At 36.0% G+C, this 27961-nt stretch overlaps 1 protein-coding gene across 3 annotated transcripts in view; it reads right to left on the minus strand.

The window, feature by feature from the left end:
* Positions 1-27961, minus strand: part of PDIA5 (protein disulfide isomerase family A member 5) — a 222016-nt gene that overhangs the window by 65355 nt on the left and 128700 nt on the right. For all 3 annotated transcript variants that reach the window (XM_087920413.1, XM_026708029.2, XM_087920411.1), the window contains exons 9-11: positions 20528-20619; positions 20358-20429; positions 12921-13057 (exon numbers count right to left, since the gene is read on the minus strand). In XM_087920413.1, the coding sequence (XP_087776539.1) occupies positions 12921-13057; positions 20358-20429; positions 20528-20619 (301 nt within the window). The remainder of the gene's footprint in view (positions 1-12920; positions 13058-20357; positions 20430-20527; positions 20620-27961) is intronic.

A 27961-nucleotide genomic window follows, 5' to 3' on the forward strand; every position in this document is an offset into this window, starting at 1 on the left:
CACCCCTGGGGAAACCTTTACATTTTACCTTACATCTGTTTCTGTTGCAAAATAACACCTTTGTTCTGTGATTCAGTGTTTAATTGAGCTGTAGTTTTTTTTCACTTTTGAGTATTTAGCAGCTCCAGAGGTCTCTTTCATTGCTGTTTTCTGGCAAAAGAACACTCCACATGATTCACTTAATGACCTTGGTGATTTAAACTGTTGTATAAATGGCTGTAAAATTGAGTTCAGTCATATATTGACTTGACTTACAGCCACAATATCTTACAACTGAAACTTCAGGCTTGCTTGTGGTCAAGAATTACCTGTATCCATGAGAAAGGACAATGCTATGCATTATTATTTATTATACATTATTTCTCCAAACATAGTTCATGCTTCATGTTTGTTTCATTAAATAATTAAATTAAATCCATTATGTTTCATTTAAATTGCTTTCCAGTATCTGAACGGATTATTTGATTTTTTTTTCTTGCTTGATCTTTCTTTTAGTTTACTGCTTTTGTTAATATTGGAAGGCAGAAGCTTAGGTCACGTCACATATCACTGGGATATGTAGGATGAGGCTTCCAGCTCATCTACTATAAATGTTTTTTAAAAAATCTATATCTGAACACATTAAAACTGCAACAACCATTATTGCCTGTCCATTCACTAAGAATAATCTATCTCTGGTCACCCAAGATTGTAGCCATGTAGCCATCCAAAAAATTACTTACAATAATTAATTGAGCAAACCAATCTCTTCAATTTCTTGCCTTTATTTTTCCTCCTCAACTGAGGTATGGAACTTCAGTTCAAAGAGGGTTTACTTTAAAGGATAGTCAACTTACATTCTCATCATCATTTCTTTAACAAGCAAAATGTCCATACCTCATACCCCATTCTAATCTACTTTGGGCACAAAGCAAAGCAAGTCAGTCCTAGGAGGAGGCAGGGCAAACCATTTCCGAAAAACTTGATAAGAAAATTTGCAGGAACATTTCAAGTCAACAGTGATTCAAAGGATGATAAAAAAGAAAGGTTACACATTCTAAAACATATTTTGTTATGGGAAGGAAAAAAAAAACCCAGAAAAATTGGAAGGAAAACTTTTTATCTGTTTTTTTTTTCCTAATGGCTTTGGAAAAAAAAACAAAAAAACCCACCACACTGTCTTTCCACCAATTTTTCCATTTTTCCCCCCAGGGGAAAATGACATAAAATGAAAATGACATCCCATCCTAGCTCAGACAGGCCAACTTTGGGACAGGTGCATATTTGGAATTTTGAGAGCATGTAATAGGCACACTCACAAAATGATGCTATTGGACATCTGCCTTTTCACAAAATGGCTATCATGAAAGCCATCATCAGTCATAGAGGATCCATTAACTAGCTCCCCAGGATATTCTCTACCATCTCAATAAGACCTTTATAGACCCAAAGGCATTCTTCCATGCAAGCATGATACTAAAGCCTGGTGTTTTGCAGCAGGCCTGCTTAATTTGCTTTCATTAAAAGAATATTTAAACAGTCAGGAGAAACCACTGGGTTTTTTTGAGGACATGCTGGTGCCCACAGCATTGTTTATCCCTAATGCATGTTTTGTTTCAAATTTGAAACATTCCACTGGAACAAAACTCAAAGTAACTTGAATTTCGCAGCCATGGGACATCATAGAAAATTAGGACCAGCTACTGCTACCTTATTTTTCAACTCAGGTCCACAAGAGTAGATAGCGGGGCAATCTATGTTGAGATAACTATCATCCAAATGGCAAGTAACTGGTTAAGGATGTTTATTATTTAAAATATAAAAATATATACAGGATTGTCGCCTCACTCTCATCAACTGGAAAATCTGTTTAGACTAAAATACTTCTCAATAGGAAAAAAACCAGACAGGATTCTCTTCAATTGCTTTAAATATACACGTCATGGGGATAATTATATAACCACATGAATTTGAACTGCCCCACACCAATTTTTTTTTTTAAATAAATGTATTAATTTCCCAGAACAATTGGCAGACTTAATGCTACAAACATCCTGACAATTAGTATATGATGGCATGGAGTTTTGAAAAGCATGAACTCTTTGCTACCATCTAGGAATTGTTCAGAGTTTTCAGCCTAGCCATGTGCAGTGTGTAAGAAGTTCACAGGATGATGCTTAGTGCTCTAGGCATGGTAGGAATAGTGAATAGTCTTCTGGCTGGCTATTGTACTTCTTTTCTCTCAATAGTCCTGGCCCACATCATAGTCTACTTTAATATGCCAGTTGCTGGAAGCTGATTATTTTGCTGCTGTTAACTTTAAAAATGATGAAAAAAGCAATCAACTTACGAGTCCCTAGACAACAACTCAACTGTCATTTGGAACATTTGAAATACTCAGCTTAATGCCTCTTGAAAAAAATATTTATTTATTCAATTTATATAGCTACTTATCTCCAACATTTGACTCCGAGCAGCTAATGGAAAAATAAAAACAAGATAAAAACACACACACCCGCCCCCCCAAAAACAATAAATGACAAATATAGGAGCTAAGTAAAATCAATTAATACCTTCAATATAACCAGAATATGGGCCCAACCAACACAAATTGGTTCCCAAGCTCAGCTATAAAGTCAGTTGTTTTAAGACCTAATATAAAGGCTTGGAACAAACAGATCCAACAAACAGAAAGATGGTCCTGTAAGTGACCTGGTCTCATTCCATGTTTGGTATCATACTTGGAACAAAACTGTTTTCTTTCAGTTTTCTGAATAATCAAAACTGCCTTGTTGATATTGGAACATATTCCTATTTTCTTGACACCAGAATGTGTAAGGATGATGCTTAGCCATTCTTTGGATGAATGGTTTGCTAATAATGGGAAGCATTAATTTGTTTTCAGAAATTTGATTGTTTCTCTGAGTACCTTTGTTACTATCAGGAGAAAAATTCCACTAATTCCCTTCATGTTTATTTATCAAATGTATTTATTAAATTTATATACTGCTCATCTAAAGATGCAAAATGACATTGAATGCTTTATCTCCTTCCAGATATAGCATGTCATTTCTCTATTTTTGAATGGTTCTGCAGTTGTTGATATATGTAAAATAGAAACATATTTCCCCCTGGGTTGATATCATATATTTCAAATAAGACTATGCCCCATGGCTGAAAGCTTATTAGGCTATCTATCCCTATCACTTACCAAACCAAAATACATGCAATTTCGCTTTGATATGCTAAAACTCCATGATCTATCTCTAAAGAAGTCAAAACTTTAGTTCCACTTACTGTTCCAGTTATCGTCTAGTTCCAGTTCAAGAATTACATTAACAATCTTAGCAAGAAAAAGTTGTAGTTCCATCCAATTTATGATGGAAACTTTTGTAATCTAGAATCCATCCATTGGTATGCACTCCATGCATTTGATTTAGTGAACTGAAATCCATTAAATCTTATGCCATCAAAATGTGTTTCTGGATGATTTTGTTTTAATATAGATTTACAAGCTACTCTTTTGAAATTCCAGCAAGTCTTATTTAAAAGGATATACTGTATGGAGGCTGAAAATAGGGATCTATAACAAATGATATTGCCTAAAACCAATGAACTAAAATGAAATCATCATATTCAAATTTAGTTCTTTCATAGTTCCCAAAACCTCTTTGACTTGGCTTGTCCCTTCATGCTGGTATCGTACTATACTAGCATTGTTTGGGGGGGGGGATAAAAAGGTGCCATGCTGCTATTGTAAATAGAATATACCCCTTAATATTACCCAAACATATTTAGGAAACTTACAAGGACTGAAATGTCCCACTGGGTTGCTTGAAAAATGGAGTACATTTTTATCTAACCAGATCTAAGCAAAAAAAAAAAATGACTTGCATAAACATAAATACTTTGGGGGGGAAAAGCTAGTTGACAAGTGTTAATAGCTGCACATTTTCATCTACAGTTTATTCTCCTGGCATAAATTTCCATCTTTTTTTTTCCTCTGTCAGATACTATCTGACATATTTTAGGTATTCCCTATCAAAGACTAACATACCCAGGTTTTACGGTATTATATAAGATTGGGTGTGTGCAATGTTATATTTGAACAAGTTAGTGCTATTTCAAGACCCACAAAAACAATTTAAATCACAGGAGCTTTCCTGGATAGAATGGAAAAGTATGCCCAAGCACTTTTTTAAGAAAGAAGTTTATGTCATATACATAAAAGAAAAGAGTGAGCAAATGTTCTGGTTTTAAGGTTTTATGCTTCATTTTCACCAAACAAGGTTTGGATTACTGCAGTTTTATGCAGAATAAGTTGGGTAGAATGAGGGTTGCTGGAAGAGCACGAAGTATCTTCCTTTTTAATAGGTTTTTTTTTTCCTTACAAAATAGAGCAGCTTGAGACCTATTTGAGCAGTTCCTATTATTGATTATATGAACCATAAACCAGCTTTGATTTCCAGCACACAGAGGACTCATAACATAGCTGTTAGTCACAGTACAACAAATTTTACTGGCCGATAAGCAGTGACTTTAGAGAGCTATGGGAGAGCAGCACTTGGATAGCTCTGCTCTTTTACTATATGTCAGAAGAGAATTAACTATCAGGAGATAGCTATCTGCCAGAGCAGGGCACGCTTATCATGTAATCTCACCATCCTCATCAATCTGTTTCACTTCAATCAGCCCTATTGACCGCTCCGTAATATAAAGCAAGGGATCCAGAAGTACAATTCCCTTAGCCTCCGCAGCTTAGGATAATAACGATAAATAAGAAATGGACAGAAGGGCTATTTTTAGTAAGCTAGCCACTTAAAAAAAATAGTTGCAAGCTTTGGAATTTATTATTATTATTAGCTTTTTGTCAGATTAATTAATTGAAAATAGGGGGGAAAGGAAAGTGAAAAGCGTGTGACTAATGTTATGAGCCATTGCTACCCCAATTGTGTTCTTGGTGAATTGCAGTGCTTCTCTCCCCTTATCCAATGCCTTCAGAATGAAGAACAGCTGAAGAACAGCTGATTGAATTTGCAATCATTTATCATTTCTATGTTTTGCATATGTAGAGTTTGCAATCATGTACTGCCACAATTGGAAACCCCCACCCCCGCCCCTCCCAAATGTCTACACACACATACTCAGTTAAACAGGTTGTCATTTCTGAAGCAAGATTCCAAGTTCTCCTATCTCTGAAATGCTTGGGGGAGAAATAGAATGAGCTTCAGGGAAGATATACAGGTATACTTCCTCCCATTGCCCCAAATCGATAATCAGCAGGAAAAGGAAAATGGATTTGTCTTCTTTAATTTCTCTCTTCTGCTTCAAATCACTTTTTATCAGCAATGCAAGATTCCATATTTAGGAAGTCATGCAATATATGATGGTTTCTCCCACAGGATGGTTAAAGGAAAAAGAATCCTTTCCAGGCACTGCTTCACTAAAGAGGTCTGTCTCATTTTTCACCAATTTTCAGCTTACTGTATCAAACTCCCACCAGCCTAATGCATCATTTTCTATCTTCAACTGCATCATCCAGTTCACTTTTAATAATTTACTATCTATAAGAAATGCTTTATAATGTACAGGCTCTCAGGTGATGTCAGGCTCCCTGGACCAAGACTCAGCAATAAATCTCCCACCCCCTCTTTACATGGCTTAAATCGGCTATTAGGTTGAAACTCAGCAGAAGTCTCTCAGGTTCTTAATATGACACAGCCTGATAAGAATTCTTATTGTAAGATAGCAGGCATATGAAACCACCGGTTGCCCATCACTGACTATATGAGAGGGCAATTCACTATGAAACCTATAGTAATTTAACCTGTTGCTTCTTCTTTCTGTCTTTCCCATATTTCTAAAGATACTTTGTCTTGTGCTTTTGTGTGTTGCTTATTAATACAACCAACATCCCTACCGTAACAATTTCTAGCTCTTTCATAAGTGCTGAACTGAGAAGCTACTCTCTTAGAAAGTCCACAAATACATTGCTTGAGTGTTATACTTCCATGCCAAGACGGATTGATTGGTTGTTGTTATCACTTATATGTGATAGAAGGTCCACATGTATCCACTCAGATGCATATATGCTGTCAATTATGTGCATTAAATTATTCAACTGTATTTATTTTGGCTATAAAGAAAACTCCACAGAAGTGGACCAGCCAAGACTGAATGCTCCATCCTAGTTTCTCAAGAGGATCCCTAAAAATATCTCTGGAGAACTAGGGGCTCTGCTGTATGGAGTGGGACTTGGGAGAATTGGGAAATCCATGATAATGAGGCAGAAATATCTCCAGAAACAGTCCTTCTGTGGAACCTACCTTGGTTCCATTTTCATTCATATTGTCAATGCAAAAGCGCACCTTATTCAGGAACATGGGCTCTACTGTTGGACAATGTAAAATAAGGAAGTCACATGATCTGGGGGTTTGAGGAATGGCAGCATGTAGCAAAATTGTTTGTATTAACCTTCTTTTACTACTGATGCAGCTATTTCAAATTCAAATGTGTCTGAACTGCACCCAATTTATTAATATTCAATAGCACTGTAGTTGGAAGATTTCCCCATATCAATCTTCTCTCCAAAAATAAACAAATGATTTGTAGGATGTTAATCATCCACCTTCATAAACAAATGATTTGTAGAATGTTAACCACTCTATGGCATATTAGTAAATGAATCAGTGCTGCAAATCTCACACACACAAAAATCAGTTTAAAAGACATTAATTTTATATTTTAGTTGACATCACTTGTGGTCTTTGTTTGTTAGCTGTTGTTTTTGTACTAATGCATTTATAACCTTTAATTTGCACCAAGGTTGAAATAATAAATCAAATCCTTGGATTTAATGCATTACTTTGATGGAATAATTTTGTAACATTTGTAATGTGACTCCATTAGCCAATATAACATATCTGCAGGAGATTTTTTTTTAATCATAAAGAAAATGGTTTATGATATTCAGCTTCTGTTAATTATCTTGTAATATATTTACTGTCACTTAATGTCATCTAACAGGAATTCCAGTAGAAAGATGCTATTCATTACTATTCATTAACTTTCATCTTCCTTACCAGAAAAAGAGTTATAAATGTGCTTTTTAGAAAGACTATATAATCTTTAGTTGGACCTTAATCTCTTCTAGACAGATCTTGAATGTGTGTAAGTACACATACTTGGTGGGGTGTAGGCAACAGTATGCTGGCTTGCAAGATGCAATGATATGCCTGGAATTAATTTTTTTATTGCTTTTGTGATGTACTAACTAAAATGTGCCAAAACTGACTTGGTACTGTCCTTAGTGATGGCTGCATACGGCAGGGTTAAAACTAAAGCCGGTGAGCTAGTCAAAAATATTAATTAACCATATCTATAATGGGTGCACCATGGCATATGAAAGCCTGTGACTTGGAATATATAAAAGGATAAGATGATAAAGAGCATGAGTTAACAAATGATATAAAATAAATTATATTGTGTGCTTGGGAAACTAAGAGAAAGAATGAGGATCAATTGCAAAATAAATAAATGAAGAGAAAATGAGTGTGACAAGAGAAAGAGGAAAACTGGGTTTTTAGATGGAGAGGCGATCCTGAAAAAGAGAAGATGACAAATTTAAAGAAGAAATAGCAAAATTAAAAAAGGAAGCAAGTATAATTTTGGCAGATGAGATTCTGCCGAAACGTCGCTACAACTTTAAAAGCACAACTACAATGACATGGGAAAATACCCGAACAAAGCTGAATGCCACACATGTAAGTACCCGAAAACTTAAGAATGAATATATATATATATATATATATATATATATATATATATATATATATATATATATATTTATTTATACATACATACATACATACATACATACATACACATACATACATAGACACACACACACACACACATATACATATATATATATACATACACATATATATACATATACACACACACACACACACACACACACACACATATATATATATATATATATATATATATTTGTGCGTGTGTATGTATGTATACAAACTCATAAATTGAAGTGACAGGCTTGGAAGCAGGCAACCTGAATTGAATTCATCCAAAAAATAGTAAGCAGCCTTGGCCAGGTGATACTATGTGAAATCCTAGTCATCAGCTACACAATGTGTTGTATATTAAATATCATCTCTAATATGAATGGTCATAAGGCTGATGCCAAGGATTTTGAAATATCTTGTGAACAGTAAGACAATAAATACCTTTTTATTTAAAAAAAGGAGTATTATCAATGTAGCTCAGAGGAAATGAAGTGATTAAACTGGGATTAGGAAACATATGGTCCTGCAGATAGTAGACAACATCTCTAATTCTGTTCTACCAGAGCAGCAATCAACAACAAAAAGGAAAAATAATGCTATATGAAACCTAATTTTAGACACACTATGAACTGTAAGATGGAGATAAAATTTTAAAGGATGAATTACACATACATCAAATAATTATTCTTAATCACAATTATTTCTTCAGATTGATAATAGATGGCAATTTAGAATCTTACCAACTAAAACTAAAAAGATGCTGTATGGCAGTTTTGTCCAATTTGGTATTTTCTAAGTGCACAGGATCAACTCCCATAAACATAACTGCAATTGTTATCCTGGTTTGTGGCCATAATGAGAATTTGATTTTATTTACTACAATTAAGAAGGCTGCCTAGCCTTGTTTATTAGACTTATTATAATGTCATCTATTGATGAGCTCTATTGAGCTATCTCAATAGCTTATGACAAAATATATCAAAATTAAATCAGAGACATTAAGAACAACTAGAAACAGATAAATGTGTATTCAAATGGACATATTTTAGGTAGCATTGTAGAAAGGAAGATAAAAGACTGGATCCTTAAACACAGTGGAGAAAAAGAGCCAGGGTGGTTACAGGGAAAGTGCAATTCAAACTTAATGCAAGAGGAGCCGACACCTTTACACAAATCTTAGATAATATCAATAAATTGAGACGGAACTATACTGTGTTGAAACCAGTTATTCCTTTGGTAGCCTAGACCTAAGCCAAATTGGGCTTTCAAATGTACTAAGAAGTACATTATACTTCAGTGGGAAGAAGCTACAATGCTTTTAGTACAAATAAAACCGGGGACTTCTTTAAAAACTTCCAGAGGCCATCTTAGTTTCCAAATTCTGCAGCATTTGGACTAGACAAATAACTTAGTACAGAAATCATCAAGAGTGGAGGTCACCAGTGCATATACCAGAAAATTAAGATCATTTTTTTCCAGTAAGGGACCCAGAATTTATTTATTTATTAGAGAAAGTGGTCTAGAAGCATCTCCCCTCCATCAAATAATTGCTCCTTCTGAGACAGTGTGGCTCCATACAGAGGTCTATTCTCTTTCTGGAATTGCAAATCATTACAATAAGAAATTCATTCTTGTCTGGGTTCATTTTCAACTTACCAAGGGCAGGCAGACATTCAGTAGGACACACCATTACTTGAAGATGATATGGAGAAACAGATTTGCATGCCATCAACATAATGACAACACCCAGCTCCACATCATCTGCTGCTCTCTTAAGACTTTCAAGAAAATATTGAAAACATCGGAGACAAAATAGAGCCCCAAAGGACAACATGGGTTGGTGTCTGTTTCAGGGAGCAACTATTTCCAAGTAACATTGCCAGAAATCTACTAGGAAAGAAAAAGTGTCTCCTATGCCCAGAAGGATATCATGATCAATTGTTTCAAAAGTAGCCGAGAGGTTGAGCACAATGATCAGAGTAACTCCCCATGTCAGTCCCCAAAGATCATTCATCAGACTGAGCAAGTCAGTTTCAACCTCATTAGGTTGAGCCTATTTGAAATACAGTAGCTCAAGATGATTTGCTGCATCCAGGACGACCTGTTCTTAAACCACCACTCTCTTATTCAACTATAATTGCCCATCTCCAAAAGATCCAGCGTAGGCTTCTTTGGAAGTGGTCTAATAATGGTCTCCTGTCAACCCCACAGGAAAGCTATGATTACTTTTATTGAGATTGGTTTGTTTTGTACTTCAGCCATGTTTTTCCATGTTCGTTGCTATGGTAATGGAACTAGTCTATCTCTGTCAAGGTCATCTCCCTTATTCTCTGTACTTTTACCTCATATTATAAGTTTCTCTGTTAAGGCTTCTTCTAGTAACTTTCAAGCTACACATTACAAGCCAAATACCGTAGAGCCAGGATCCATAAGACAAGTGATGGAATGTACTACTCTAAACAGCCTGCCATGTCATCCAGTGCCATAAATTGACATCGATCCAGTTACCAAACAATCCCATAATTGATTCCACATCAATAGCAGTCCCTGGTTTAGGCTGAATACAAGAGATTTTATTCACAGAATATCATTACAGGTTGTGTATTACATCACAATAAACTCTTGAGGGTTTTGCAATTTAACTCCTGGGGGAGGAGAAGGAAGCATCATTACACAAAACAATTCAGCAGCCCATGAATTGTTCAAGAAGAAGAAAAAAACCTTTCAGTTGTGGAATCCAGTACACCCAATAGGCTTTTCAGGCACATTGAAATAAAAAATAAAACATCAGTGAATAGGGATGATTTAATTCTGCCTCTAAATCTGCATCAGCAATGCTCTGGGAAAGTCTGTTCAATATTTACTCTATTTAACAAAATGAACTTGAGTTTTTAAATAGGGCCTCGGGGAATTTATACTTCTATTTCAAAAGCTTCAGTATTTGGGAGAAAGTTTGTGGGGGGATTTCACTGTAGAGACTCAATCAGGCAAAAAATACGTTATTAGCATTTTTATATCTGTTAAGGTAGTTCCTGGTTCTGCTGGATACATTTAAGAGCATTCCATTATTTAAGGACATTCCAAATTATAAATCTACACATAATCCTTGGCTTACAATCATCCACTTAGTGACTATTGAAGTCACTAAAAAAGTGATGTATGACCAGTTTTCACACTTATGATTGTTGCAGCATCCTCATAATCATATGATCAAAATTTGGGTGCTGGGCAACTGGCATGTATTTATGACAATCACACCATCCCAGAGTCATGTGATTGCCATTTGTTACCTTTCCAGCTGGCTTCCAACAAGCAAAGTCAATGAGGGAAGCATGATTCACTTAACAATTGCAGTGATTCCCTTAAGAACTGTAGCAAAAAAGTTTCTTTTGAGGTGCAACTCAACAATTGCCTTGGTTAACAACAGAAATTTGGGGCTCAATTGTGGTTATAAGTCAAGGATTACCTGTATGTTTCAAACCAGAGGCCCTAGCTTTTTTGATATCAGGGACCAGTTTCAGGGAAAACAATTTTTCCACAGACCAGCAGTGGTGGGAAGGGTTGGAGGGGGTCACTTTGTGCACTACCTATATCCCATGTATGCGCAGGTGAAATTTTGATCACTTGTGCAGCCCAGTTCCAAGGACCAGGAGTCCTGTTCTAAACAGCTTCCAGTACCATTACTTGAAAGTAAAATCTAGATTCTCCATCATAACAGAAACCTAGGCATAGGTTTATAACAACAAATCTATCTAATTGGTAAAACCCAAAATCAAAGTTTCATTATTTTCTACCTCAAGCACAAAGTCCAGAAGTGGTTTCCAAGTTCTGGATCACATTCATGTAATTTCAAGAAAAAGAAAGGAAGGTCTGGAGAAGAAATAACTAAAATAAATTTCAAGAAAATTAATAATCAGCCTTAAGGTCCTGGAAATTTTTTTGTCTGATACGATTATTTTAATACATTCTCTACCTTTTCTATTTTTAATGCAAAAGGATATGTCTAACATAGTATTTGGTCCTTCTATTTTTTTTCCAAAAGAGATTGCCCCTAAAAGATAATATCATGGAGAAAAAGAGACTATGGAAAGAGATTAGATTTCTTTGAAAAAAATATGATTCAAACTGGCAGTGATTCTTTGTTCAGATCTTATGAAACCATGGTACAGTCGAGATGAGACCCTCAGAATACAACCTTCTCTGTAATTCTTCACTGAGTGTGTGTGTGTGTGTGTGTGCGTGAGGGGGAAAATAGGTTTTGAATTCCTCAAAAACACATTATTTGTAAAAGGGATGTGGGACGAAGAAGCAATTCACCTAACCCCATCTCTCTCTGAGAATTCTACATCTACTGATATCTGTAATTTCTCAATTTAGGGACTTGCATTCAGTGAACTGTGCACATAACAACATTTGACCTTGGACTTTATTTCCAAATATTTCCAATTCAGTTTGACCAATAGCTGCTTTGAAAGGTGCTCATTCTATGTATTTGTAAAGATTATGGTGTGAACTAAGAAACCAGGTCAGATATTCAGAAAACAAAAGAGACTCTGAAAACATATGTGTTGTAGTACAATATAAATGCTACTAATAAAACAATAGCATCTGAAGCAAAAAAAGAATGAAAATGGCCTAGGACACATTCTTATGTAGAATACTTCCAGTAATGGTCAAAAAGGATCAATGTACATAGAGTGAAACTCAGATCAGTAGCTAATACAAGAATAAGCTGCATTTTAGAGTCAATTATGGACAGTTGTGGTGATTCCTAAACAGCATAGAATAGACAACTTTTGGATAAATTTTGAGTGTGCTAGCAGAAGGGATTCACTGCCTTCATGAAGATAGCATTAAGTTCCTAAGTGAGTCAACGATTTTTATATAACAAGTGATTCCAAGTAAATGTTCTTTCTGAGCAATTATTTAAACTTAATTTTAAATCTGTTTGTCACATCTGAATCACCACAAACCAATTACCTTTCCAAGATGTTCTAGACAATTTGTCTGCTCTGTCATTCCATGTTTCAACATACAAGCTGTACTGTACAAATAAAGGTTGCTATATATAATATGCCCATTTCATTCTACAGATGGTTTGAATCTGGGTATGAATTTAAACATACTCACATGGTGCATAGAACATCACTAATACAGAAGAATGTTCCTTGATAAACTTGTCAAAATCATCATCTGTTAGGTGAAAAACAGCATTTTCCTCTTCTGACCAAGGAGTCTCAGGAGCCTGTGGCTTAGGTGGCTGAGGACTATAAAAAAAACAGAGTAGCCCATGTTCAGAAGGTACTACTAATAGTAATAGCACTTACATACTTCTCCATAGTGTTTTACAGCATTCTCTGAGCAGTTCACAATGTCAGCATATTGTCCCCAACAATTTGGATCCTCATTTTACCAACCTTGGAAGGATGCAAGGCTGAGTCAAGCTTGAGCCAGTCAGAATCAAACTCCAGACTGTGGGCAGAGTTAGCACTTTAACCCCATTGCATTGTCAGGGCTCTTAGATGATAAAGAGCAGCTGTCTGGATCATAATTCACCTGATTATGTAAATGCTAACATGTAATGCAGTAATTTGATACAAGTCTCTGTTCAAGGAGGGTAATCATTAAATACACATTTAAAAAAAGGATGAGAGGGGTGGAGAGGCACCTGGCACAGAAATTTTGTAAGAATAACAATGGTAATTATGGACTACATACAAAAAGCTTAAAGATGGAACAAGAGACATGCCTTATTAATTTCCTCCTTAACTTCTATAAATAATCTGTTGCAATCTGACAATGAAACATAATGTAAAAATACCATCCAATAAAAAGTTGCTAATGAATGCAAACCATAAAGTGTGTTAACACTATAAACTGCATAATTCTTTTTGATACAACACTGCTGAAAATAGTCATTTTTTTTACAGAAGACAAATAACAACAGACACTTAGCAAGTTGGGAGGTGAAAAGTGAGAAGTATTTGGCTTATATCCAGAAATGAAAGTAAAGAACTGAACACGCTCTGCAAGGCAATCAATACATCAACAGTTTGTACTGGTGTATACAGTTTATATAGTACCACAATCTAGAACTGGTTGTCTAGTGGAATGAAGTATTTTTCATTTATGTCTCTATTTTACTTAGCAGCTTTTCATTTGTCACAACTGAAGTTTATGAAGAAATTTAACTGTTCATAAAATTGTCTTTAAGAACAAGGTCAAATTCTTTATGAGAGTTTTCAAATATAGAACAAAGTGACTTAGAACCTATCATTAACTCTTTCTAATCAACTCCTTAAATCATGGGTGTCAAACTCGTGGAGTCATGTTGCTGTCACGTGACGTTTTGCAACATTTTCCCCTTTGCGGAGCTGGGGTGGGCGTGGCCTGAGCATGACGCATCCGGTCCACAGGCCGCCAGTTTGACACCCCTGCCTTAAATGCATATCCATATTTGGGAAATGGTTTAAGACTAGAATCTGTCCTTTTCCATTAGTTATTTTGAAGACTATCTGATCTCATGCCAGGTATCCAGTTACTATTCCAGATAAGAAAGGAATTATGACATCGAGAAGCAAGGAGCAAGACCGGTACACACCAACACCTCTCTCACCTCTACAGCTTCGAGTGCAGTCTATCTCACCCCTCTGCCTGTCTTCCCAGGACGTTCTATTCCTCCCTTAGCTTCTGCTGCCAATATTCCAGCATGGCATATCCCACCTGCTTGTCTGCCCACCTTTCCAGCACTCCCCCCCGGCTCCCTCTGCTGCCACAGTCACAGCAAAGCATATCCCACCAACCTGCTGACCCCTTCACCTGTATAGGTGACTTTCTGCTGCCTTCTGCTCTTCTTCTTTCTATTTGTATTCTTCTATTCTATTCTTATTAGCAGCTATAAAAGCTCCTTGCAAGTATGTGTGTGCTCAGTCTGAAACAGGACACTTAAGTAACAGGAGTTGTTTATTCTTGTCACTCTTTTTAATGTGGTTTCTTATTTCCATATAGGGCAAACATACATCAAAATGTTCTATTATACCTTTCCAGCATTTTTGAATGACTGTTGTAGGACACTTGGACCATTCATACTAAAAAAACATATTTGAGTTATTACTTATTACTGTGCATATGTGCCAGGCTTACACTACAAACAATTTACAACACCAACTGTAATTATTGTTAGGTTTCTACTAAAGCATAGTTTCTCAATATGACTTTCTCCCCACCTCCCCTATTGATTTCTTTTGGAGAGAGGGGGGAAAAGCTGCAGCATCATTTTTTTCTTGTGGGAAACTATTAAACACGCATTGAAAATTAATTGTGAACAAACAGCTGCCTTTAACTCTAGGTGGCTGAAATGTCAGCTAAAGCCCAGAGTGGCTTGTTAGCAGACATTATCATTGGAAATAGTCTGCAGCTGTTTTTGCTTTGCATTCAGTAACTGCATCCAGTAGCTGTCACAGCACTGATATAAAAGTATTGAATATTACCGGGATTAGGAAACTATAAAGTGGGCAAACTGAAATGAAGGGAGGGGGGGAAATAACTCTAGATGTTTCTTGAAATGGTTCACATGTGGTTGCCAAGTGATAAGGACCTCCTTGCTCAGGCAAAAGGAGGTGTTGAAGGTGATGAAGGCATGCATCATTATTCAGGGAAGGGGAAAAAAAATCTCTCTGCATTCATTGGTCATGCTTCCTTAAAAGACCAAAGAGGCTTTAACACTAAGGACATTTTTGCCTCTTTGATCTGCACAGCAGGTGCTGAATGTGCTTAATGTTTGACACTGTAAGAAGCTGCAGCCTAAATGTGCTGTGATGCCTCTTCTGACACAAACACCCCCCTCTCTGACACAGAATCAGAAAGTAGTGAGAGCAAACCAGGGACCTTGGAACACACAATTCCCAAAGAAGCATATTTTAAATAAGCTTCCAGATCTGCCATTATTAGCGCTTCTTTTTAACTGCATTACATGGAATTAAGAGAAACACAGCTGTGCTCCTTAATAGCTATGCCTAAGAAAGATATAAGGTGGCAGACGTAAAGGCAATTGTTTGATAGCTAACAAAGAACAGTACTCTCTAGATCAGGGGTGTCAAACGCAGGCCATGTCCACCTCAGCTCCGCGAATGGGGAAAAAACATTGCTAAATATCACGTGATGGCAATGTGACACTGCAAGTTTGACACCCGTGCTCTAGATTAAAGATAGCTGTTGTCCTCATTTAGTGACCAACATGTTGACTGTTAAGCAAAGTGATCCCTAAGTGAAACTGCAACTGGGCTTAATATTTTATTTCAATTTTCCTTTGCTTTTCTGAACCGTGATGTTTGTAAATGCAAGGATTGACTGTAAGATTACTTTTTCTTCATTGTCATAACTGCAAATGGTCACTAAATGAGGACTACTTGGTTTACCTTTTCCAGAATAACCTGAGCAAGTTTGTTATAAACTACATATAGGTTCCATTTGAAACATGCTAACGAAAATTGGCAAATACTGACTAATGTTGATCTTAAGTTAGTTGAGTTGAATGTAATGAAGTATAAGTAGTTTTCAACTTACAACCAGCCCCAAATTTCTGTTGTTAAGTGAACTTTGCCCCATTTTATGACCTTTCTTGCCACAAGTGAATAACTGCAGTTTTTAAGTTAGTAACACGGTTGTTAAATGAGTCTAGTTTCCCCATTGACTTTGCTTGTCAATCATAAAAGGGGCAAATCAAATAGTCCTCATTTAACTGTCATAAGTATGAGTCAGTTGCCAAGTGTTTGAATTTTGATTACTTGGCCATGAGGATGCTGCAATGGTTATAAGTGTGAAAAACAATCGTAAGTCACTTGTTCTCATCACCACTGTAGTTTTGAACAGATACTACAAGGACTATTGTTAAGTCAAGGACTAACTGCACAACTAAAATCGACAGGCTTAACATACACCTCTCCCCCTTATGTGAAAAATAATAATGTGAAAGCCTGGATTCATGACAGCTATGATTCATAATCAAGGGTGTTTGCAGAGGGGAAAGGGGATGAAAAAAAAAGAGGTCAATGTGGCAACCATGACCACATGATCAAAACCCGCCTTCTGTACAAAGGAGCAGGGCTTCAGTCATGTGGTCAATTTAAGTACACCTGCAACCACTGTGGACATGGAGATGAATATGAGTCTATCTAATAACAAGCATGGCACATGAAAGGTTGTATTTTGGAATCCAAGATAGGAAAAAGAACAAAGAACATGAATTAACAAGTGAAATGAAACTGAAGGAAAAAAAAAATACAAGTCTTGTGAAACTAAGAAAAAGGAGGAATGGTGTAATAAATCTGGACCAAAATCATCAGCTCTTGTACAATGGAGTTGAGTTGATGAACGTCTGCCCAGAAATGAAAGTGTACAGGTAGTTTTGGACAAATGCAGGTATATATGAGTGACAGTTACAAGAGTGACGAGAGGTTCTGAATGGGACAAAACATTTGTGGATAGAATTAACAGTGAAATTTGAGAAAAATGCACATGAAAGAAAAAGAAGAAAAGTTAAAGGAATGGGAGTTATGAAAGAAATAGGGGTTAAAGTAGATTGACTGAACAAAAAAAGAAAAAAGAAAATCCGAGCCTTGTATAAAAAAGAAGATAAAATTCACAACAGAATGCCTGGAAAGGGGTCTTAAGGAAGAAAGAAATAGAGCTGCTTGAAAGAGAGTAAAAAGAATTATAGTGCATAGTACATTACATTTAATAGAAAATATGAAATAGGATATTTGGTGGATTGATATAAAGCAAGAGGCTGTGGATGAAGAAAAACGCATATAAGAATGCAATAAAAATGAATCTGAAAGATATTGTGCAAAAGAAAAGATAATTATAAAAATATAGCTAAAGAGAGCAATGGATTGTTAAAATTAAAGTGGCAGGGATGTAAAAAGCAGTTTTGATAGATTTTTTTAAAAATGTTTTGGAAGTGGGTGAGCAGCTCTCAACAGGGAGCCCTGCTGAATAGCAAAAGAAATTAACAGTAACAGTGATGAGATAATTTGGGCTGACACTAAAGTAAGGAAATGCTGGAGTATTTTATTGATCTAAATGTGAACGATAGCAGTATAAACAGTGGTATTGACATTAATGCTACTAAAATTAGTCTCCTAGAAAAAATGATGAAAAAGAAACCATAAACGCAATTGAAATGTTGAAAAACTCCTGGCATAAAGTGTGATTGCAGAATAGCAATAGCAATAGCACTTTTGAGCCTGGTGAGAATTGAACTGCCGAATTGCTAGCTGAAGTGCAGCTGGCACTCAGCAGAAGTAGCCTGCAGTACTGCATTCTCTAACCACTGCGCCACACGGCTCTTTAGAAATACTAAAAACAGATGTGACTCATTCATGGAGTGGCTGTGTGACTTGGTTAACATGTATGTGAAAACTGTACACGTGTCTGACAACTGGAAGGATGTCATTATTCTTAATATTTTTAAAGAGAAGGATAGCAAGGTGGAGTTTGTTAAACATGAACAGGAAGCTGTGGCAGAACCAAGTTACTGCTCTTTAGCAGATCACTGAGAAATATATAAATATGAGAATTTTTATTTGTGTATGATAAACACAAATGAACAAACTTGAATTATAGAATACTTTGGGTTACTACAGAATTGAACGTTGATTGTGAATGTGATGAATGGTTTTTTTAAAAAATGTGTGATTTATCTGTTGTATCAATTCTAGCATGCATAAGAATTAATGGGTTGACTGAAGATAAACAGGGAATAAAGGAAAGATGTTCCCTTGGTTCTTAATTTGTGGCCAGGTTAGTTCGGTATTTGTTAAGGAAGTGAATGAATAAGTACTTTTGTATGCAGATAGTGTCATGTTGTTTGCTGAGAATCCAAATGATTTGCCGAGAGGCCTCAAGGACTATATATCTGAAGTTTGAGAGAACAATTGTTACACAGAAAGCAGAAAAGTCGATGAATTTCTATTTCTTGATAGAAAATATAACACAGATGGGAAAATGGATGAAGGAATATTCAGGTGCCAAAATGTTGACAAAAATGCAGAGAAAATGAACAAGGATCAAACTGCAAAACAAATAAATGAAGGAAAAGTGAAGTGAAAAAGTCTGAAAGAGTCATGTTTAGATGGAATTGATGAAATCCTGAAAAAGAGAGAGAAGGGAGAAGTATAAAGAATAAAGGGCAATGTATGGAGTGGTGGACAGATATGGTAGAAACAAGGACGCTATGCAGGGACAGAAAGGAATGAAGAAGTATAACAAATGGTGTTTATGTAAACAGATTTTATTGATGCTTCCTTTCTTTTTTCTTATTTTACACCTTCAGTGTCTTTGACTTTATATTTCTTATTCCTTTTTCTGTCTCTGCATAATATTGTATAATCCAAACAGGAATCACTGATATGTATGCATCCAATATGGGAAGAATAAAAAGCAATGCAAACTACCAATCCATCATGACATTATTGTCCAATTTGAATTGGATGTGTCCAAGTATGTTTCAGTCCAGCTGTGAATTAGCAGAGATACACGACTTAAGATGAGATTTACTGTCTTTTCCAGTTCAGCCCATACTGCCAAATGTTTAATTCTGGTGTGACATTTATCATCTTTTGACAGCTATTATTAGGGTAACTCACATAACAGATGCAAACCCCCATTATTCTCAAAGAAACTTTAAGCACTCACTTAAAATAACCTTGCTTTCCCCCAATGGTAAATCATCACAAACTCATGTTCTCCTAACACAATATATCAGTCTAAATCCTTAAAGCAATACACTGTCTCAATTTGCTTTCAGAACAAATAATGGCCTCACAAGTCTGGCAGAAGACTAAATACATGAATATATTTGAATCATTTCTGGATTCCACACGGCTCAAATATCATACTAAAAAAAACAAATTTTATTAGCAGTATCATGGCATAGAGATACCAGCACCATTAACACGGGCAAATAATTGGTATATAACTTTCTATGAGACCCTTGCATATTTTCCTGTATCTCCACTTTGTAATTTTTCAACCTATGATGTGCTTCCTCTAAGATGCTTTGGGCAATGAATATATTCATGATTGTATCATTTTATTCCTTGTCAAATGCCTAAGATGCATTATTGGCTCTGAAAAGAAGGAATGTATTACAAGAATTCAAGACTAATCTAACAGATCTGAGGGTAGAAATGTCACTGTTTCTCTGTGATGGTTATTGCATGTACATCATTAAGTTTGCCCACTGCTGCCCCCATGAGCCAAAGAAACATGCAGAGGTGGTCAGAACTGTTGGACAATATATCCTAACTGAGATACAAAGGAGAGACTGACAAAAAGTATTTTTTATACAAGTAAAGCTTAAGTGAAATCAATACTCAGTAAAAGATAATGAGTTGTAATTAACACATGCAAAATAAAAAGCATGACAAATGAAAGTGAGAGCTCAAGATTACCTTTAACTCATTAACTCATAACTGCATTGTTATCTATTCTTTGGATTTCCCCCCAAATGCTCATCAAAAAATATCATTCTCAAAGATGGAGGTATCAACTTTAAAAACTCACTTTTGCAGCCATTCTCCAATGTCCTTTGCTGTAGCACCATAGTTTTCAAAATTAAATAGGAATTTCCCCTTTCTGTAAAAGCAGTGAAACAGAGAGGAGTTGGGATACAAGAATAAATATAGATATGCAATTATATGCAATACTTATGTGCAGATTAAGTAGAGACTGACTCAAAGTAGCATATTGTTGGGTATCCCCGGACATTGTATTCTTCTTTTATTTTTTCGAATTCAGATGAGTAGACATTCATCCCTGCAAGTACCTGCAATGACAGAATCAAAATATCTTTACTTCAATCAGCTTTCCCAAAATTTGAAAACCCAACATTAATTGCAAGAAAATAATATTTTAAAATAATATTTGCTAGCAACTCCCATCCAAAAATCAAGGGAATCATCCCATTTACATATCCTCTAATTCATTCCTTTATGGGCTTATACAATTTCAATAAAATTTTAGCTATTTTTACATGCTGCGACTTGCTGTTATATTTATGAAGAAAAATGAATTGTGACCTCATAGCACATAATTGTAGAATCTGTGCTCCCTGAAAGTTACAATGCTCAGTAGCTCCAAACAGAGTTTTTGTGATAAAGGCAGCTGGGAGTTGTAGTTCAGTAACATCTGGAGATCATTCCCTATTCCACCACTTAATATGGTAGCAAACATGCAAAGATGTAGGAAAACTGTCTAAACAATAAAGTATGCTACTGCATGCATAACTTGGAGATCAATTTAAAATAGACATCACACAATTAGTATTTCAACTCTTTTTTATTCTTGCCATAGTGTCAGTGCTAGCAATTAATCATCAATTCCTGGGCAAATTATTATTTTAAAAGTCTGTTAAATGTCATTCTGTTAATATATTCCTTTCTATCAATCTTAGTCATGTAAGTAAGTCTTAAGTTTACTGTGGTGTTAAGGACATAACAGAGAACATTTAATAAGTCCTACTGATGATACTGCAATTATACAGTAAAAGCCTTCTTTGATAGCAATTTCCTAATGGTGTAAGTATTTGCCACAGCTGCTATTATGACTAACACATTCAGATTCTATAACTGTGTGAAAGGCTTCTGAGAACAGTGGTTGATGGTTGGAGATGACCAGGGAAAACTGAAATCATATCATAAAGCTTTGTGATAGCTTCCTAACAACAAATCACAACCATTTAGCCTAAGCTATTTTACAAGATTGCTACAAAGATAATAGGGGAGAATTCCATGCATATCATCCTGGATTAAATTAGTAGCATGAATAGTAAAATATATATTGTTATAATCTTGACTACATGTGGATTGTGAAAATCTCTTAATCTTCTGAATATTTCTCTAAACATATGAGATAACCATGACCCTGGAAGAAGAAAAAAAACTGTTGCAGAAAGTTAAATTTGCAATTTCTCTTTTAGATCTATTTTCTTCTCTCAATTAGGTTGTTGTTTCTCCTTTGGCAAGTAAAGCTTTTGGGCAAGGTAAATATGTTACAAACAAGCTAGAACAGGATAGTGTGGCCAGATTATATAATACATTTGCAAATTAATTTGCAAAAGCTAGATAAACCAAAGGGAGTAGAAACAATCTATTTTAACTTCATAGATGAAGAGAAACAGCTCCTACCAAATCCCAGACAAGCACATTATTTGCACACAATTCTACTAATTTTGTGGATATGACAAATGTTCAGGAAATATAGATGAAAATGTAACGTAGACTGCATGAGAATGTTACATTTCCAGATAAGAATACCTTAAAAACATCTCATGCAAGTGAAAATAACTTAGCATTCATATTTGTTGGAAATTGTATCACTAGGATATCTTTGGGACTTCAATAACAGCCATACTAGTCAGCCGCTCAGGTACAAGGCAGTTTTTAATTTTTTTAAAAAAGGAGTAGATTCAAAAATTTTCTCTTCACTCCTTGGCACTAGCAAAACTAAAAAGAGGCTCTTAGATCCCAAATTTCTAAGTTGAGATCTTCTCCGTGAAATAATATCTTTCTGCTCCTCCAAAGCCCCAAGCACTTTTAAATGAAACTATAATGAGGACAGGACTGCTTCTCTCTGATCCAAGTAGTCTTGCGGCTTTATCCCATAGTGGCTAGTTGCTGAAGATACAACTGAAAGATTAACTTCTGATTAATACCCATGAAGACTTAAATCCCTTTAGCAGCATGGAATTAATCTATCTCCCCTACTTGTCCCTCATCCAAGAATAGGATTTTCTCTTTCCACATAAATGCAGCAGAATTTAATGCCAGTTTCCCAAATGAAGGAACTGCTGAGGCCAAATGTGCTCAGAGCTGGTATGAAATGTTAAAGTAGATCATCCAAAGAAGAAGGTCAGCTGATACCCAGGAACCTTAAAGAGCACAGATAAGTCTTTTCTTTATTGACTATTCCAGATGTTCAACACCTACTTTAAACAATGTCAAATAGATTAATAGGAAAACTCCTACATCCACCATTTCCATCTCATTGTTACAAGACCCTGGAAAATTATTTTCACATTTTCTTTCTTTCTTTCTTTCTTTCTTTCTTTCTTTCTTTCTTTCTTTCTTTCTTTCTTTCTTTCTTTCTTTCTTTCTTTCTTTCTTTCTTTCTTTCTTTCTTTCTTTCTTTCTCCTTCCTTCCTTCCTTCCTTCCTTCCTTCCTTCCTTCCTTCTCTCTCTCTCTCTTTCTCCCTCCCCCTTTCTTTCCCCTTTCTCTCTTCTCATCCATCATGGCTGCAGAGCTACCTCTTGAGGACTTCATTTAATTTTTCAGTTCAGAAACAGTGATGTATCAAGTTACCATGGGGATAAAGGCACCCCCCTCTACCCCAGCCCTTTAGACTAAATTCTATAGGCCTCACAACCAGTTATAACCCCACAATTATTCTTATTAAGTCTAAATACCAGAACACTAGGTTTGTTTGTTTATTTACAAACCTGCTGCTCCTGGTGCTTTAAAAGCAACACCTTGTCAACCTGTCTCTTTCTCTGAGGTATTCTTCCATACCTCAGAATACAGTTTCTACCAGAAATAGGTTGGATTATGGACAAAGAAAAGCATGGTGTAGCAAATCACTGGCAATTTTATGTTTGATGTAGCCAATTCCACTCTTAGGAATAGCAAAAGAATGCTTCAGAAAGCTCTGTTTTCTGAAGCAGCTCTGTTTTTATGAACTTTTCTCAGAGGGGAGTTTATATTTTTATGAGGAAGTGTTAAATTTTCAACTGGACATTTATATGCCAATCACTGGAGAAGCCTGTATTTTGAAAATCCTTGTCCTTTATAACATTAGTACTGCCTCTAGTCTGCTACTGAGCAGTCCAGTTATCCGTGTTTAATGAAATGTTACACATCAAAAAGGCTTCCTCAGAAAACTAATTTGAAGAAACCTGACTCAATTTCTTCCCAGGTGCTAATTATCTTTTGGTAAAGTGCTATGGCAAGACAAAAATAGGAAAGGAGAAGCTGAACAGGACAATATTTATTACAGACTGTGACTTTGTGGAAATAAAAAAAAAACCAGCAAAACATCCATATTCTTATAGGTAAATGATAAATTTAAGATAGGACAACAATTATAGGCTTAAAACCTATAAAACCCATTGGGCTGATTTATAAAACTTATTATCTATAAAGCAACAAAATATCCAGTTGGTATAAAGGGTGTAATTGTAACCACATACCCCTTATGAAAGAATTCTGACTGAGAAGAATAAAAGCAGAGATATAATTATCAGTACTGTACTCAGATATGCCATTATATTCATTATCTGACATTTTCTAGTTGTCTCATCTTAAAACAGAATCAGTTAATTTTTGCACATATAGGAGGATTGTTGAGTCCTTGAATCTTTCTCTATATTTAAAACAAAGATTAATATGAACAAATGAATCTGAATTTACCTGGTTTTACCTGTGTAAAACCTCTTCATGCTTCACTCAGTCTTTCAAAATTTGAATGTTACTACTTTCTTTAGAAAAGGCAAGCCTTTTTTTCTTTAGCAAACTGTCTGATTCGCTTTTCTTTTTCAGACAATTATATTCTGCTTCAAGTACTCATTTCAATTACGCAGTACGGGTAGTTCCCAACTTATGATTATTTATTTAGCAATGGTTCGAAATTAAGACAACCTCCAAAAGAGTTGTCTTATGACTTAAATTTATGCTTACAACTATCGCAAACCATCACAACACCTTCCATGGTCAGGTGATTGCATTTTGGGCATTTTGGCATTCGGGCACAATGCCTTCCATCGTCAGCATTAATAGCCAGCTGTGGCATCCCGTGGTCACATGATCACAATTTGCAAAATGGTCACTGAGAAAGCTGAATTCACTTAATGACCTCTGTGACTTGACTTACAACCACTGTAAAAATGGATGTAAGATCAGGACCAGTCACATGATGACTCAACTTATGACCAGGGGTGGGTTTCTACTGGTTCTGTCCACCTCTGTAGAACCGGTAGCTCTGAAGAGCAGCAGACATAGAACCAGTTCTATGCTGATGTTTTTGCCTAGCTACCCACCCACCCAGGCTCTTACCCGATCTTTATTTCCTGATTTTTCAACTTCAGCTACCAAACAAGGCACAGCTGCAGTTAAAAAAGCAGGAAAAGAGGGCTGTTTCAAAGGCTGCTTCTCTGCACACAGCATGCTGATAACGATTTACAGGCGCACGGCTCGCATCATATAGGGAAGCTCGTAAATCCCGAACCAGTAGTTAACCCTGTCGTATCCTACCCCTGCTTATAACCACAAAAACTTAGAATTGCAACACCACCCATAATTGTAGTTGTAAGTTGTGGAGTATCTACAATACAATTGAAGTAATATTATTGTTTTACAATAAATCAGGAATGGTTATGCTAGCCACACAAATACAGAATGATCTAAATACAATTTTACCCAGAGGGAAGTGATGATTTTTCCTCTCCTGATCTAAACTTCTTGTTTTACTTGTTTGTTTTGTTTTTATTTGATTGGTCGGTTTATATACTGCCTTTCCTTGAGGAGCTCCAATTTACATACATAGCAATTTCTCCTCCTAATTAAACTCCTGAGTTCAGGGCAGTTTTTTCCCTCATGCCATCACTCACTCTGCTGGACACCTAATCCTCACCATATTGTTTTATGTCTAAGTATATTTACCCATTTTTATGGCTTAGGATTATTATCCTTCTCATCTTCTCTACTACCCACTCTTATTGGTAGCATATTATGATGTTTATTACTCTGTTGCTTTGCATGTACATTGAGTGTTTCTGCGCTAGAGACAAATTCCTTGTATGTCTGATGACTCTTGGCCAAAATAAAAATATTGATTTTTTTTTCTCACAATAACATGGTGAAATAAGTTAGACTGAGAAGAAGTGACTTGCTCAAAATCATGCAGCAAACTTCCACAACTGAAGGTGGACTTGAGACTGGCTCTCCTTAGACCTTGTCTAATACCTTAACCAACATACTTTTCAGAAAAAGGTTCTGATGGTTCTGCAAACAACTGAAAATTGTGATAGTTACAGCAGCCTCTTACAACCTGGGGCTCTGAAGGACTTGGACTTCAACTTTAGCATGGATGGGGTGTTGATGTCCAGTGCATCTGAACAGTAACACATTACAGATTTAAACACTGCATCTCAAAACAAAATCAGATTAAAGAAATTTATCCTGTACCAGAGACCTTTTTAGATAGAGAGATGTGGAGATGACTAGCGTATAACCAATCTTCCAAAGTTGAAGAGAACGTGAATTATTCTATCCCCTGAGTACTAGGGGACATGGTACGAAAGCAAAAAACAAGACTCTTTGGAGCCAACAAGAGTCAAAAAGCGAGAACTCAATGTTTTTTGTGGGGGAGGGGGGAGCCTATCCATTAGATAAATTGCTCCAGCAGCAGCAATTTGAGGCTTGATCTCCAACAATCTTACCAAAAATGGGCTCACCAGCCTCAGATATGGATATACCGGCTGCTCCTTTCTTGTGTAGTCTCCACATTTCCCCCCTCCCTCTTAGATGTCCAGCTCAAAAAATCAGCTCCCTTCTCTGCCTGGGCAGTAAGTTGATTCAAGTTCAGTCAGTGTAGAAAGGTGGGGGAGTTTGTTTGTACAGGCCTCCTAGGGATAATCCAGCAGTTTTCTTGTCTACCTTCCTTTCTGCCAATCATTGGGCTTTTGGATTTTTTTTCTCATCTTTTTTCTCTATTCCCTGCCTATCTCCTTCCCCTTCTTTTTCAGAATAGTCTTGATAACTCAGCAGACACTGAGTTGGCAAACATTCATGCCCTGCTGATGCGGCTTTCTCACAAAGAAGCTGGGGTTTTCTCTTCACCATGTATCCAGAACCTCTGCAAATGCTGAAGTTTTGAAAGTGCAATGGAGCGATATACAGATATTAATAGGTTTAATTATAATTGAATAAAATGATCAATGACTGCAATAATCAGTACTAACAATGCAGCTAACATAGCAGACATCAGGAAGAAGCAAAATTGGCTTTCCAAATCTAACTGTGCTCCTATTGTACTTCCTAATAGAACAATGCTGGTTAGAGATGGTTGGAACTGAAGTTCAATTACACCTGGAGGGCTCTGACCTGCGCAGTCAATTGATTTCTCCAATTATTAACACTATTTCACCACATTCAAGATTACATCCTTTGTTTCTGACATCAGACAGCCAGGACATCAGAAAGGACTTTAAAGATTTTTGGATTATCTCTTAGAAATGCCCTTTGGAAGACATCTGTGAAACTCCACCAATGGTCAACAAAGGGCTATTTTTTTTTCTGTCAAGAGATGTTTAGGTGCGTTATGATTGGTCTTGTGATCTTTTGTTCCCAAAGGATTATGTCAGCATGTTCTATCATTTCCTCCTTGTATTTTGCTAATCACTGTTTTTCAATACTATTATCCTTAGCCACTCAGAAAAAGACACGGGATACTTAATGAGGCCACAGAATTACTTATAAAAATTCTTTAATTAACCTGAACCACTTCATATTGTGTGTCACATAAAGAGCAAATGTTGCCGTGCTGAACATATTAAAAGCAACCAAAATCCATATTAATTCAATATCTTTCAGCTAATTAGAAAAGCCTCTGAAGTCTCTAGAATTATTCATCAGGGGAAATCCTTTTGCAAAAGAAAATCCAAAACAGGACACTATAAAGGATTTTGGATTGGTATTTTTAATTAAGAAAGCTAAAGGTAATTTCCAATGTTTTTTTAATCAATCTGAGTGGCAATAGCTGGTCAAGGAAACTCCAAAAGGATATAAAGTACATTCAAAAAGTATTCAGACCTCTTCATTTTTGTCAATTTTGTTATGCTCGGCCTGATTCTACAGTTGTTGAAATTCATTTTTTTCTCTCTCATTAATCTACACTTGGTATCCCAGAATTCCAAACTGAAAACAGAATTTTAGAAATGTCTATAAATTTATTAAAAAGAAAAAAACTGAAATATTACATTGGCATAAGTATTTAGATCCTTCACTTAGTTGAAGCACTTTTGGCAGCAATTACAGCCTCGTCCTTTTGGGTATGATGTGACAAGTTTTGCACACTATGATCAGAGGATTTTTTGGCCAGTCTTTCTTGCAAATCC

Source organism: Pseudonaja textilis, chromosome 1 (genome assembly GCF_049901715.1).
Source record: "Pseudonaja textilis isolate UNSWEBS1 chromosome 1, rPseTex1.2, whole genome shotgun sequence".
Lineage (NCBI taxonomy): Eukaryota > Metazoa > Chordata > Lepidosauria > Squamata > Elapidae > Pseudonaja > Pseudonaja textilis.